The 15,715-nt window shown below is 39.2% G+C and overlaps 1 protein-coding gene across 1 annotated transcript in view; it reads left to right on the plus strand.

Annotated features, from left to right (window-relative positions):
• Positions 1-15,715, plus strand: part of LOC126271946 (transportin-1) — a 128,203-nt gene that overhangs the window by 19,906 nt on the left and 92,582 nt on the right. The window contains exon 5 of the mRNA XM_049974374.1: positions 5,519-5,652. Within this exon, the coding sequence (XP_049830331.1) occupies positions 5,519-5,652 (134 nt within the window). The remainder of the gene's footprint in view (positions 1-5,518; positions 5,653-15,715) is intronic.

The following is a 15,715-nucleotide window of genomic DNA, read 5'->3' on the forward strand; positions in this document are numbered from 1 at the left end:
GTTCCAGTTCCATTTGCAAACTATCAGTGTCAGAGATGATATGGGCTCGGTAAATCAATGTCATCAAAACACCCATTGTTTGTGCCAGATGGTGGAAACTTGCAGACAGTCCAAACCATGAGGCCAAACTATAAAAGTATCAACACATCACCAAAATACTATTGGTTTAAAGGTGGCTGAGGCGAGTGCTCCTCAAAATCTTCCATAAGACTGGTCACCAGGGAAGACAAAGGAATCCAAATGGCAACACCATCTAATTGCTCATGAAACTCGTGAAATAAGAAATATTTAGAGGAGGGGATGTGCTTAAACAGTGCTGTAATGTCAGCTCCAAACTTATTGCCAATGAGATGTAGTGAGTTCACAAGAGGTACATTTGTAAAAAGTGAAACTACATAGAAACTGACCAAAGTCATAACTTTGCAGCTGCAATAATGTAAGTCTGCTGATGAAATCACTAGAATTCTTTGTGATGTGGACACTTTCCTATCACTGGTTTGAGCAAAGACGCTAAATACGTTGCTAAGTCGTAGGCCAGGGTGTATACAACCCGGGAAATCTGGGGAAAAAACTGGGAAAAACCTGGGAATCTTTCGGAATTCCGAGAATTTTTCATTGTTTTAGCTTTCAGTTAAATTTTTGTAAGTTTGACTGGTAAGAATTGATTCTCTAGCAAAGAATGTTACTGTATCCTGCTACTGGAGAATGATCTGCAGCAATAAAATATAAACGAGAGGGGGGAAAAATAAAACTTTAGTGGAAAGGGAAATGCGCTATTTACAACAACAAAACAACGTGCATGCAAGCGTTTGCAAATAGCAAAAATATGTCAAAAGGCCATAGGGCAAAGACACTGTAATTCTTCGTAACAATAAACTGCTTGGTATGAGCGTGACCTCAGAACTGTTAACATTAGATTCCTTTGACCAGTTGCTAGCAGGCTCATGCGCATGCGCCGTTGACTAGGGTATGAGCGATACCTTCTCCCGCTTCCTGCTACATGAAGTGTGGCTTTAGCTGTATCGGCAGTAGCAGCCAGATGCAAATGAGAAAAATTGTTCTCGCATGCCGTAGCTGCCAGTTTCGCGCATTCGCAGAGTTGTCCGAGTTGTAGTGGGGAGGAGGTTAGTCTCCACATGACCTGTGTTTGCGTTTAAGTGATTTCGCTGCTCCTCTTCGTTTACAGCTCCCACGTCAAATGAAAACAAAACGGATTTCTGTGGCCGCGAACTATCAAGTGAATTAAAATACATTCACATAATTATGGAGGGCAAAAATATATTATTAGCTTGTTTTCTGATTTTATTGAATTTCTAAGTTGTTAACAGCCAAGCATTAATCGCCTTGCAGAACAGTGAAATTATTTTTACAAGTTTGCTAAAGAAATTTGACTTCATTAAGGCAATCATTTTATTTGAAATGATTTCATTCCACAGTATTGACTAGTTCCAACTGTTCACTGAATTTCAAGTGCATGTTATCATCTGCCGTGTATGCCATTATGCCATAATAAAGAACCAAAAATGAGATTGTACTCTTAAGAAAATTTACATCCCAAAAACCGCACTGAAAAGCTTAATATCAGATGGGACCTACTTCATTGTGAATCTGGAAAAAACAACGTGCACTTCAAGCTGTTATGAATTTTAGTGTGGTTTATGAAATTCCGATGCTCTTGGGAGTCTTCTACGGTGCCTTGTTTCTTTTATGGTGTAATGTAAGCTCTCTTAATGCTTTATACATAGGAACATGCAGACCTCCTACACCAATGCAGCTCCGCACGTGCAATAATGCCTGTTTACTCCTACACCCTGGCAACTGCTAACTAGAACCTATTTCTAACAGTCTCCGGGTAGTATTGCCAATGGTGGTTTGAAAAGCGTCACTTTCAAGATAAATTTATTTTTACGCAAGATGAATTATGTTATGTGTGAGAAAGTAGGATGAAATTGTAAATCACAGCACGTTCAAAACTGAACACTTTGAGGACGAGCCACTTACAAGAATTTCGAACCCAGAAGACCAGACTTTTATGTCACAATTTTAAATTTACTGGCACATTTGTGTTGTGTATCTCAAAGTATTACACACACACACACACACACACACACACACACACACACACACACACACACACACACACAAAGACCAATATTACATGTGACAGCTTAGCTTCTATTGTAGCTTGTTAATCTTAGAGACCAATATTATATGTGGTAGCTTAGCTTTTCTTGTAGCTATAGTATGTATATTAATGTAAACTGTTAACTTTTCCTATTTGTGTGTTCGTGCTATGTAACCAGTAATCTTGCTATTGGCTTGACTATAACACATGTCCTATGCTCTGAATATCGGCTGGCGAGATCATGTGGCATGACATATAATTGGATTATAAAAGGATGTCGCAATCTCGGTTTCAGCGCTCCAGAAACTAACGCTCTGTGTTTGGTGTAATTTGAATTTATACTTTAGGAATAGGAAAATATGCATTGTATATGTTGCTTCAAATCAAAGGTCTCTCCAAAACTTCTTTCCTTTTTTCATTAAAATTCTTTCCAAAACTATCCCCCCCTCCTCCTCGGAAGTTTTACTCGTGTGTAAAAAACCTTAACCATTCAAAGGACTGATAGGTTCTACAGTTCCAAGGGAAAAATCTACGGAAAACCAACTGTCACTGAGCACGAGAAAAAGCATATTTTCGCCCGGGAAAAAGCATATTTTTTAATCGGAATATCCAGGATTAATCCGGGAATTTGTTTTCCTTGTCCCCGTATACATTTTATAGGCTGCTGCTCCAATATTATTCACAATTGGACGCAATAGCACGTTATCCTTGTGGATCTTTGGCAATCCATATAGCCTAGGTCAATTTGAACTATTTGGTTTTAGTCTCTTAATTATCTCCTTTGGTAAGTAACTGTTAGTCAGTAGTTCTGCTGTTTTCTGCACCACTCAGGTAGTAGGATCCTTATAAATTTTGCAATATGTTGAATCACTTAAAACATTGATCTTATTAATATAGTCCTCTTATAGCATTAAAACAGTAGCTTTACCTTTGTTGGATTTAAGTACCACTGTATCCGGGTGTGCTCTCAAGTTCCGGATTGCTGCCCTCTCCGTAGGCAAGCTGTTGCTCTTCAGCAGTGTAGCTCTTGTTAACACACAAGACAAGACTTCCATATTACTGGGAGTCAGAGCTGTTCTCCTGTCAGACATTATGTTGCAGTATCTAGAAAATGATCTCTCACTATCAACATTACTGACTGGGATCCACAAAGCCTCCACTACAGCTTTACACATTCCTGGTATGTATTTGCTCATCCATTCTCTCAGCTTCGGATGATCAACTTTTTCCATCGGAATGTTAGCCTCAATGAAAGCTCGAGTAGTCGATAAAATGAATTCTTCTTTATCATTTTTCACTCATTTTGTCCATGCAGTGACTTCCGTGAGCGTAGCTTGTCTTTTTATACCAATAGTTGCTAGCGCCTTTTCCTTGTTCTTTTTATGGGAAGAACTGTTATTAATGTTTTTCAGGCATGTGTCCTTCCTCTGCCACTCAATACGCACATTGCAGTATTCGCACATAAGTATCTTCGTAGCCAGCCGATGTGGCCGTGCAGTTCTAGGCGCTTCAGTCCGGAACCACGCGACTGTTACGGTCGCAGGTTTAAATCTTGCCTCGGGCATGGATGTGTGTGATGTCTTTAGGTTAGTTAGGTTTAAGTAGTTCTAAGTTCTAGGGGACTGATGACCTCAGATGTCAAGTCCCATAGTGCTCAGAGACAAACAGTATCTTCCTCCTTTGGTCGAAAACATAAAATCCTTCGGACAAAAATTCCTTTTCTCGGTCAAAAACTGTCACTACCATATTAATCATCTGTAGCACGACAACACAACACAAAATATCACACTCAATGCACCGGCGATCCACAACGATTTCCAACACGCAATTCTGAATACACCGCCAGAACATTGTAGAATGTCTTTGGAATACTAGATATATTATACATATCGAAATGGTGTAAAATAGATATCCACACTGTATTACCATAACTTCAATCGAATTTCCGCAGTTAAGTTCAAATGATGACATTTTGCAAAGTTTCATCAATTATTTCACGATTTGGCTTAAATTAAATAGTTTCGCGTTTTCAGCAAAATGTGTAAAATTTCGCGATTTCATGCTTTGCGAAAAACAGGTGCCTCTACCCATAGATCCACTTGACTACTCCAGTCCTGTGACAGGCTTTTTCTGTTCCATCAAAGGTAGGGCTACCTACTGCAATCACTGGTACATTCTACATGAGTGTGACCACTAACAAGCTGCGTGGCTGCATGAATGGCCACCACCAAACGGAGACAGCTGGAGCATACAGTCGCTGAGTGAGTGGCAACACAGCACAGTGTGCTTACTTCAGTGACTACTTCATAGTCCATGTCGTCTGGATCCTTCTCACTAATACAAGCTGTTTTGAATTGTGCAGATGAGAACTCTTTTTGCCACATATACTTCGTTCCCATTTCTTCCCCCACCCCCCTCGGCTTCAGCTTCCTGTTTCCACACCCCCTTTATCTGTACAACTTACATGCACAATCTTGTCCCTTTTTATAATCCCCCTCCCCCAAGTACAGCTCTCCCAATGCTTCATCTACTAGCCAATCATCTTGTCCTCGTCACGTCTGAGCACATTTACAGGCGGATCTATGCTCGTCTTCCCCCCCTCCCCCCTTTCTTCGCCCCTCCCCCCAATTCATGCCCTGCTCTCTCCACCTCTCCTCTACCTATGCCACTTGTGTGTCCCCAAATTACACACGCCAGACAATATTGATACTTGCCCCAGTGGGGTCAAAGTGCCCAGAGGCAACCATGGCCATATGTTTTGGTTGTGTGTTTCTGCTTGCTGTTCAATGCCTCATCTATGTGGTGAGTAGCTATCTATCCTAATGCATATTGACAATTGTGTTGCTTCCATTTTCAAACTTTTACATTGTCAAGTTCTCTAGAATGGTTTCCAATATTGCAGTGTTTCCTATTTGTTGTATGAAAGTTTTGATGAATGTGGACTGCAGTGAGTCATGGTCAGAACAAAACAGCTACAACTAAATAGGGTATATGTAGCAGACATTTAATAAATAAACAATATATTGTGAGAGAGCAATGTGCTGCTTAAATTAGGTTTAAAAATTAGATCTTAATATTGTTTGTAATTGACAAATTTTTTGCATTACAAAACCTTTAAGCTTACGGCTTGTAAATGTTGTAATTTAAGTAGCAACTTGGTGTAACACTGTGATGATGTCACAAAATGAAATTGATTTCTCAGTGAAGTGCAATTTCTAGACTACAAAAAGGCTCCAGCATAAAGCAAGATACCACCCAGTTCTGTAGCAAAAGTGAATTTCTGATAGTAGCCATTGTTTCTAGGAGCAGCTTACATCTTTCTGACAAAGGATGTGAAACACTTAAACAGAATACTGTACTTTAAATATTAACCAACCTGTTTTTATTTTACAGGGAGCATTTGGTGCACTGCAGAAAATTTGTGAAGATTCATCAGAACTGTTGGACAGTGATGCTTTAAATCGCCCTCTCAATGTTCTAATACCAAAGTTCCTGCAGTTTTTCAGGCATTCAAGTCCAAAGATCAGGTTTGTTAAGGAATATGGTTTAGTACACTAACACTTATGTGATTTGTTCAAAAAGTAACCAGAATTGATGTTGTTTTTGTGCTCTTATTTCATTTTTGCAAGATGCTATTTTCTGAACAAATCTTATGTGTGATATTTAAGACCACGTATACATGGAACAGTTAAACATAATGAGGAGCTGTTCAACAGCATTTGCTTTCCAATTGACTGAATCTTATAATCCATATTAGAGTTAATCAATAGCTGATTGAAAAAGGTATCTGTATCTACCTCCATACTTGGCATATTGCTGTGAAGGGCATCATAGAGAGTACTTCCCATTGTACCAGTTATTACAGCTTCTTCCGTTCTGTATGCGTATGGGAGTGTGGGAATATGACTGTTTCAGTGACTACGCACTGTATTTAGTCTGTGTCCTCAAGATTACCTGTAAGTAGTGGGGTAGTTTGTCTATATTCAAGCATCTGCTAGTTCAGTTTCTTCAGCATTTCCATGCCACTCCCATGAATCAGACAAACCTGTGACCATTTGCATTGCTCTCCATGGTACACATTCCATACCGCTGTTAGATCTGTTTGGTAACACACACACACACACACACACACACACACACACACACACACACACACACACGTGCGCGACCAGTATTCTAAAGCATGTATTACATGACGATCCGCCACGAAAGGTACTGGTCTACCACAACAGCCACCTAGTGGTAGAACAGCTGAAACTACAAAAATTAGAAGACACACTATCTATGCACCAGAATAGAGCAGTTCTAAACTGCTGAATAGAGATCAGTTCTAAACTGCAGTGAATCTGCGCACGCACACTAGCATGTGCGCAGAAGGGTGTACTGCAGTGCTTTGTGCTCGTTATTTGCTTATTGTTTGGTGGCCAGTAGCGAATTTCAGATTTTCATATTTGGGACTTTCCGTGCCCCCACCCCCCACCCCGTAGGCTTACTTTTATCCTAGCTAATTGTGAAAACATTCTTTCTTTTGATTACTTCGTATTATAGAATTGAAATGGAGCAAAGAGGCGTTAAGCATCTTAATTCAGGCATTCAGCGAGGAAAGGTGTTTGTAGGACCCTCTGTATCGTGCAACAGTACGTTGGCAATCGTTTATTTCTGAGTAATAAGCATGTAAAGTTACACGGTGACTTTCAGTTTGTATTGTAATGCCTTAGCTTACAAAAGTTGATATTTGATTTAATTGCATCTCTTGTTTTATTTTAGCATGCCAGGAAAGAAAAATTGGCACTGATAGCGAGAAAGTCTGTGCAGTTTTGCCCAGTGCAACAGGCGGGGACTGTAAAACCCTGAGTAGCACATCACATTCCATTTTCCAAATTTGGAAAAATAAGACGAGTGCACTTTTAAGTATTGGTTCTTTAAAATGTTGCAAATTGCAGCGCATACACCCACAAGTACTTTTAAAATGGTGGGCTGTGCTATTCTGTGGCTGAAAGACACTCTTAAAACATTCCACAGTTGCCAGGAAACGTAATATTACAACCAGCCTGCAACATAACTTGGCGTGTACTGGTATTTTATCAGTGATCTAGGCAGGTATGATCACATAACATATAAACATATGAATTAATACATACTTTCGAGAATGTGAGTTAGCATCCTGCATGACTATGTCACACTTGCTAATTCCACCTTCCATCATAGACTGCAGCTTCTCGAAACAGGCTATGTTCATCCTCATGAAGTTCTGAAATTCTTGCAGATCTATGGGGCTCAGTTCTTTCATAAGCAATATAATCCGCTGCCTTCATACTTTTTCAGCCTGGGTCGAACTCTGCAACACCTGGCTTTTTGTTTTCGTCATCGTTCTGCCCTAATCTGAAGATTTACTGTCACTGACAGGGCAATAGCTTCAAAAACAGTGGGTCCTCCGTGCGCAAAATGTTAATTTAGTTATATATGTAAGTGTGTAACAAAGTGTTGTAATATAAAACTAACTGTTGAGTCCGTAATTCAGGTCAGTAGTAACCTACGTAATAGAATAACGATTACGTAATAATGATAAAAACCATTTCTTCTTAAATAGGTACCTTCAGCTGACATAAATAATTTGAACAAATGATGTTCCAGTATGTCACATGTTGCTCCTTGTGTTTCGCGCCGTAGAACGAACGACTTTACAAGAGATATGATGGTTCTATTTGCGTTTCGTGCATACAGTCTACTGCGCATGTGCGCCAGTACATAGGTGTAAGGTTTAGGCGCTTCGTGTAATAGGAGCTTAAGTTAGGTTGCACAAGTATTTTGTATGTAATCTTTTTTTGAATGATTACATTTCCGTAGTAGCCAGCCAGGAAAATGAAGCCTACCATCTGCTTTACCTGTGTTTAATTTGCACAGGTTTTTTCAGACTCACTGTATTATAGCTGACATTCACCTGTGAAAAGTCTTAAGATTACTATTAATATTGTCTACTACTAGACATTAATACAAAATATAATAAAGGGGCCGAACACACTTCCCAAGAGTATTTCACCATTAACAGGACTAAGTTTTGTTTTGTAAAATCCGATTGTAAATAGCTGTGTGAACTTATGTATTAAACCAAAATGCTTAAGTGGATATGATAGCGGCCTCTCACTAAATAGTGAGATAATTTCTCATCCAGTGAACTAGATGTAGGCCTTTTGGAAATTTAGATGTGAAAAACATATACAGACAAACAAGTGATTGTAGTTTCAGAAAAATTGGGTGATTTATTCAAGAGAGAGAGCTTCAAAAATTGAACAAGTCGGTAATATGTTGGTCCATATCTGGGCCTTATACAAGAAAGTTATTCAGCTTGACATTATTGATAGTGTTGTTGGATGTTGTCCTGAGAGAGATTCTGTCCATTTGGCACCTTATACCGTCAAAATCCTGAGATGGTTTGAGGGCCTTGCCCATAATGCTCCAAATCTTCTGAGTTGTGGAGACTGACCAAGGTAGGATTGTGGCAAGCACAAAGAGAAGCAGCAGACACTCTTGTTGTGCATGGGTAGGCTTTATCTTGCTGTAATTTAAGCCGCGGGTGGCTTGCCATGCCAGGCAACAAAATGCAGTGTAGAATTTTGATGATGCACCTCTGTGCTGTACGGTTGTGATGGCAACTGAAGGGCCCCTGCTAAGAAATGAGTTGCAACCCAGACTATCACTCCTGTTTGTTGGACCATACGGTGGGCAACAGTCAGATTGGTACCCACTGCTGTCTGGGATATCTCCAGAAACATCTTTTCTAATAACTGGACCTTAGTTTGAAGTGAGACTGATCACTTAAAGAAAATTCTACCCTAGCCAATGAGATTCCTAGCTAAATGTGCCCGACACAATTGCAAACGGTCTAATGGTCTTGTTGGTGTACAGAGGTGAGTGGTAGCGCTGTGAGCACCTGGGTAATGTACTGTCTCAGATACTTGTGTGTTTTTTAGTTACGATGTATGTATTAGTAGAAACTCTAAAAATTAAAACATTTTGAACATAAGATTCTGATAAGCCTGGGTCTATTTATATATTCACAAAGTTTAATCCACAAGATTGTGGTTTCTCACCCCCAAGTCCCTTTGAGGAATTTGTTTAGAATGTGGTGTGAGAATACTGTGTTTACTGTAAAGCATTTCACTGCATTCTCATTCATGTATTGCGAGGGACGAGTGAAAGAGATTGAAACAGTAAAAAAAGAAATTTGTTCAGTTTCTCCCAGTGTTTTAGATAATTGAACAGTCCATGGGTGTGTTACTGGTTCATAGTGTCTAAAGGACACAATGTTTCTGCAGCTGTGTCACCATTGTCAGGTGTGCTGACAGACTGTTCTTACATCCCCTCTCTGCACAAGCCGTTATCTACACGATCAGCATCAGATTGCACATGTTGGGGACCAAGGAAGGACTGAGTCTGTCTGTCTGACCAGCAAAGCCTGGTTGGTCACCATGGTTGCGGTAGTGTTGATGCAGTTACTCCTCCTGCCCTGGACAGCAGAACATAGTTTGTTGAGTGTCTTAAGTAGACCCAGTGCTGATTTCCGAACCTTCCGAGGTTATAGCCTCAGTCCCAGTTGACGAGATTGGCCCAGTGCATATTTCAATGGTCTCTCTAACGACATTCTTCCAGTATTTCAAAGTTTGTGCTGAAATTCTGGTACATTCACATTTCGTCACACGAATATTGGGCAGTGCTGTGTTATAGATGACTGGGGATACATTAGTAGTGTGTGGCGCTGGTGTCCTCAGCATTGATCTTAAAGGGTGTGTTGTCTCTTTCTCCACGAATAACATGCTAAAAACTGAAGGGCTAGCACACAGATCGTGCACCAGTTCATATGCAGCGAGTCTTCCTTGAGATCTGGAACACCTGAGAATTTTTCCAAAGAAACAATTACTTGGGATGGAAATTAGGCACATTCTGTGTCCCTCCATTATTTTACTCCTTGTCAAGATGAACAGGAGCATGGAGGCAGAGGACACCTTTTTTTTTTTTTTTACAGTGGCATACTAGTAAGAAAAATTGGGTGCACAGTGAAAAATCGCAGAGGAAGAACTGTCTTTTGGCCACCCAATAAAATAGTCGTTAATGGTGAGCATCATAGATTATTGTGGTTTACGAAAGGCTGGGGTAAATGAAATTCCATGCCAGTGTGGCAAGATGTATATTGGACAGACAGTATGTACCAGCAAAGATCAATGCTGAGAACATTAATGGAACACTTGGCTAATGTACCCAACAAGTTGGCACTGACAGAGCACTATTTGTCAGACTCACACGATGCAGCATTGCCCCAGAACTGATCATTGTTTCCTGGTTCTGAGTTGAGTGGAAGAACTGAGCCAGAGACTTAGAGGATTCTGTGACAAGCTAGGGAACAACTTCCTGGACTTACGCCATAGGATTGAGAAATGTAGGATCCCCCTAAATAGATGAGGTGTGCACTACACACCAGATACTGCTACCCATGTAGCTGTGTGTGGGATGCACTCAGAATTTTTGAAATTAGGTGACTCTCCGATCAAATTAGATAACAGTAGCTCTAGGAAACTAAGAAGTATCAGTGTAAGATGGAAAGAAATGCCTCTCACAGGTGAGAGCATTAAAATCCCAGTGGTTAACTGCCAAAGCATTCACAACAAAGTACTGGATTTGCTCCTGAAAAGCATTGAAGCTGACATTAGGTACAAAAAGCTAGCTGAAACCTGGAATTGATAACGGTGTTTTTTTTTGGGGGGGGGGGCATTTAATTGTATAGCAAAGGGAGAGGCCAATGGGGGAAATAATGGCAGTGTATTTGTCACAAGTAGACAAGAAACTCGAATCCAGAGAGATAGAAATTGAAGCTGCATGTGAGATTGCTTGGGCGAGACTCAGTATCAGGATTGGTGTAAAATGGTAATTGGACCCTTCTATCACCCACCCGTCTAATCTCATGAAGTAACCAAAAACCTTCGAGGAAAATCTCAGTTCAGTTGTATGTAAGCTCTCCAGTCATATTGTAGTCATTATTGGATGTTTAATCCTCCAGCAATTGGTTGGGAGAATTATAGTTCTGTTAGTGGTGGGCATAAGACATTCTGTGAAACTTTACGAAATACCTTCTCTGTATACAACGTAGAACAGATATTTAGTAACCCCATTCATGATGGAAATATATTGAATTTAATGGCATCAAATAGACCTGACCTCGCTGAGGATGTCCACATAGAAAGTAGTGACAATAACATGGTTGTGACAACAATGATTACCGAAGTACAAAAGACAGATGAAACAAGTGAACTAGATAAAAAAAATCAGTAATGTCATATCTCAATGAGGAACTTGAAACATTAAGCACAGGGCAGGAGCATGTAGAGGAAATCTGGCTCATATTTAAAAGAATAGTTGACCATGCACTTATGTATGTACACAGTAAAACAGTTCATAATGGTAGGGAGCCTCCATGGTATGATGTCATTGTAAAGAAACTTCTAAAGAAACAGAGATTACTGCACAATAGGTGTACAACAAAGCATAGGACTATAGATGGAAATACTGAATGAAACACATTTGGCTTTTGATAGAAATGCATAAAGTCTTCAGTGACTAATGTAGCAAAACATTGTTAGTTGAGCTTTTACAAAACCCAAAGAATTCAGGTAGTATGTAAAACTTTCAGTGGTGCTGAAATTAGTGTTGAGTCCCTAGTGAATGAGACAGGAAATGAAATTGAGGGTACCAAAGTGAAAGCTGAAGTGCTTAACCCAATTTTCAAATGTTCCTTTACGAAGGAAATCCCAGTACTACTCAAATTTAATCATCAGACCACTGAAAAGGTGAGTGAAATAAGAGTCAGTGGTGTTGAGAAACAGCTGCCATCGTTAAAATCAAAGCAAGCTCCAGATCGTGATGGAATTCCTGCTAGATTCTATACTGAATATGTGGCTGAGTTAGCTGCTTTTCTGACAAAAAGTTCCTGTAACAAAAACCCATGCCCAGTAATTGGAAGAAAGCATAGGCCACATCTTTTGACAAGAAGGGTAGTAGATCTGATCCACAAAACTACTGTCCAGTATCCTTGACATAAATTTGTTGTAGAATCTCAGAACATATTCTGAGGTGAAACATAATGAAATGTCTCGAACAGAATGACCAACTCCAAGCCAACCAGCATGAATTCTGGAAACTCCAATAACTTGAAACTCGCACTTTCTCATGTGTTGTATTGAAAGGTTTGGATCAAAGCAGTTAGGTAGGTGCAGTATTTCTTGATTTTCAAAAAGCATTTGACTCAGCTCTACATCTAGGATTCTTGTCAAAAGTATGATCATATGGGATATCGAGAAATTTTGGCTGGAATGGAAGAGAGAGCATATTATCTTGGATAGTCGTCAGAAGTTGAAGTAACTTTGGGTGTGCCACAGGGAAGTGTGTTGGGAACTTTGCTGTACACTTTGTATACGAATGACCTTGTGAACTATTGAATGTTGGGCTCCATAAGGGTCCCTTTCTGTGCAGCGACCGTGGAATACAAAATTATAAAGAATGGGCAACCAGTAGCCATGATAGAAATCTGCCAAGGACAGTACTTCTGCTAATGGCTTCGGTTAGAAAAATGCACCGATGATGACTGATATCAGTTGAAATCGATTTGCACCAAGATAAATAAATTTTTTCAGTGACTGGTTGTTACATTCTTTATAGTCTTGTGAACTACGTTAATAGTAAACTCAGACTTTCTGCAGGTGATGCAGTTATATGTAATGAAGTACTATCTGAAAGAAGCTGCATAAATATTCACTCAGATCTGCACCATTCCGTGTCACATCCCCATAACCAATTTACCATCACCATTTTAAATTTTTTAAAGTTTGGTGTATTCATTGTGGGTGCAGAGACTAATAATAGCAAATTTCAGTTTATGTCAAACTGTTTCTGAAATATGGCTATAAAACATTTTCAAAAACTGGCCAAATAAGCTCGACCAGACGTTTTTAAAATCGTTGTACAAGCTTTGAGTTAGGGAGCTGAGAAAGGTGTCATTTTGCAGCCTTTTTTTATACTATTTTCAGTGATGTTCAACACAGTGTCGGTTATAATTAAGAATTTTTTCAGAATACGAATTTAAATTTTGACTTAATTATTCTCCAAAAAGTATGCTGTTTAAAATTTTCAAACTATTTCCATAAGTAGTTAGTACTGTTGTAAATCACATGACAAAATATAAATATGGGATAATGATGGGTCCATTGTTAAAAATAATGATAGTCCTGGCCCTTTTCAACCCCATTTTGGCAAACCTACCTTTAACAAGCCTGAATTCAAGCAAAATATGCAGAAAGATAACTAAAAATCAGACATATCAAAATATCATTTTCTTAAAACAAAACCAGCCACCCTATTATACAATAAAATTGATTGCTTACTTTTATGCGATTTAAACTAATAGCTTATTGGTAAAACAAAAAATTTTGAAGTTGGGACCTACAACTACAAATTTAAGTAAGGTATGAAGAAATTTAGCATTGACGTAATTGTGCGTGGACCAGGGCTATTAAATCCAAGAAAATTATACATGGTGCTTGTTTTGCAATAATAGATATCTATATATAGCTAAATGTAATGCTATAGGTGTAAATATAAATTAACATTAACACGAGGAAAAATTAAGTTTTGAGTTGAAAGCAGTTTTCAAAAAAAAAAAAAAATTATCTTGGACCCTCTTAGAGTAAATTTTAAAGAAGCCAGCTAGGATTGATTTACATCACTTTCAACAAGAGTGTATGTCCTCTATCAGATTAAATGGATTTTCTTTTGTGAGAGCATCCACAACTGACACCCCACAGGACATCGACATGTGTAGGATAGGAGAATGAAGTAGCTGGTTCACAGGGACAAAGGAGAGTTTTATCACTCCATCAAGTTCTTCAATTTGTTCTAAAAAGTACCGAAGCCATCAGAAGTTGCCATAAATAGTGGTGACGTAGTTTGATGTGTCTTGTAACTTAGTTTGTCTGGTGATGTAAATACATTCATCTCCCAACACTCCACGTCATCTGAAAACCATTTCACTAATTATTTTGATGTAATGTTGGGAATGAATACATGAAATTGCTGTGTTCTATTGATTGTAATGCTTCTTCATACTGGTTTTTTTGTTTTTGTTTTTTTATAGAACATTTCTGAAACAGTATAATCATCTTTAATGGAATAAGCAAAATCTATTTTTGTTATGTTAGCTATTGCCCCCTCAAATAGATCTCATGGTATCTGGATCTGATTGTGGGATGGCCTTTTGCAAACTAGCATAAGCTACCAGTCTCTTAACAGAACCTCCTACCCCATCGCACGACCCTTTCCCATGTGCTGTGACTGAAAAATACCACTAAACATCGATGTTGAAGTCTTCATGAAAGCAAAGGTTCAGAAAGTGTTTCTTATTTTTGTATTAGCTGGCAGAACTGTCTGAAAGATAGTAAACCTTTTTTGAAAGCTTTTAAAATTCACTCCTTTTGAAAGGTGTCTACATCTACATGACTACTCTGCAATTCACATTTAAGTGCTTGGCAGAGGGTTCATCGAACCACAATCATACTATCTCTCTACTATTCCACTCCCGAACAGCGAGCGGGAAAAACGAACACCTAAACCTTTCTGTTCGAGCTCTGATTTCTCTTATTTTATTTTGATGATCATTCCTACCTATGTAGGTTGGGCTCAACAAAATATTTTCGCATTCGGAAGAGAAAGTTGGTGACTGAAATTTCGTAAAAAGCTCTCGCCGCGACGAAAAACGTCTATGCTGTAATGACTTCCATCCCAACTCGTGTATCATATCTGCCACACTCTCTCCCCTATAACGCGATAATACAAAACGAGCTGCCCTTCTTTGCACCCTCTCGATGTCCTCCGTCAATCCCACCTGGTAAGGATCCCACACCGCGCAGCAATATTCTAACAGAGGACGAACGAGTGTAGTGTAAGCTGTCTCTTTAGTGGACTTGTTGCATCTTCTAAGTGTCCTGCCAATGAAACGCAACCTTTGGCTCGCCTTCCCGACAATATTATCTATGTGGTCCTTCCAACTGAAGTTGTTCGTAATTTTAACACCCAGGTACTTAGTTGAATTGACAGCCTTGAGAATTGTACTATTTATCGAGTAATCAAATTCCAACGGATTTCTTTTCGAACTCATGTGGATCATCTCACACTTTTCGTTATTTAGCGTCAACTGCCACCTGACACACCATACAGCAATCTTTTCTAAATCGCTTTGCAGCTGATACTGGTCTTCGGATGACCTTACTAGACGGTAAATTACAGCATCATCTGCGAACAACCTAAGAGAACTGCTCAGATTGTCACCCAGGTCATTTATATAGATCAGGAACAGTGCTTCAGGCAGTAAGAAACGACAGCTCACGTGCTCAAAAGGATGTATATAAATGTGTTGGCTTGTTCAGTGAAAACTGAGCTTCATCGTGCGGAACTATACTATGATGATCTGAAAAATCACATTTAACTACAAATTCTGATTCATTATGATTTTATTTCATGGAGAATGCCCTTTGTTGCTTCGCAATGAAG

This window comes from Schistocerca gregaria, chromosome 5 (assembly GCF_023897955.1).
Source record: "Schistocerca gregaria isolate iqSchGreg1 chromosome 5, iqSchGreg1.2, whole genome shotgun sequence".
NCBI lineage: Eukaryota > Metazoa > Arthropoda > Insecta > Orthoptera > Acrididae > Schistocerca > Schistocerca gregaria.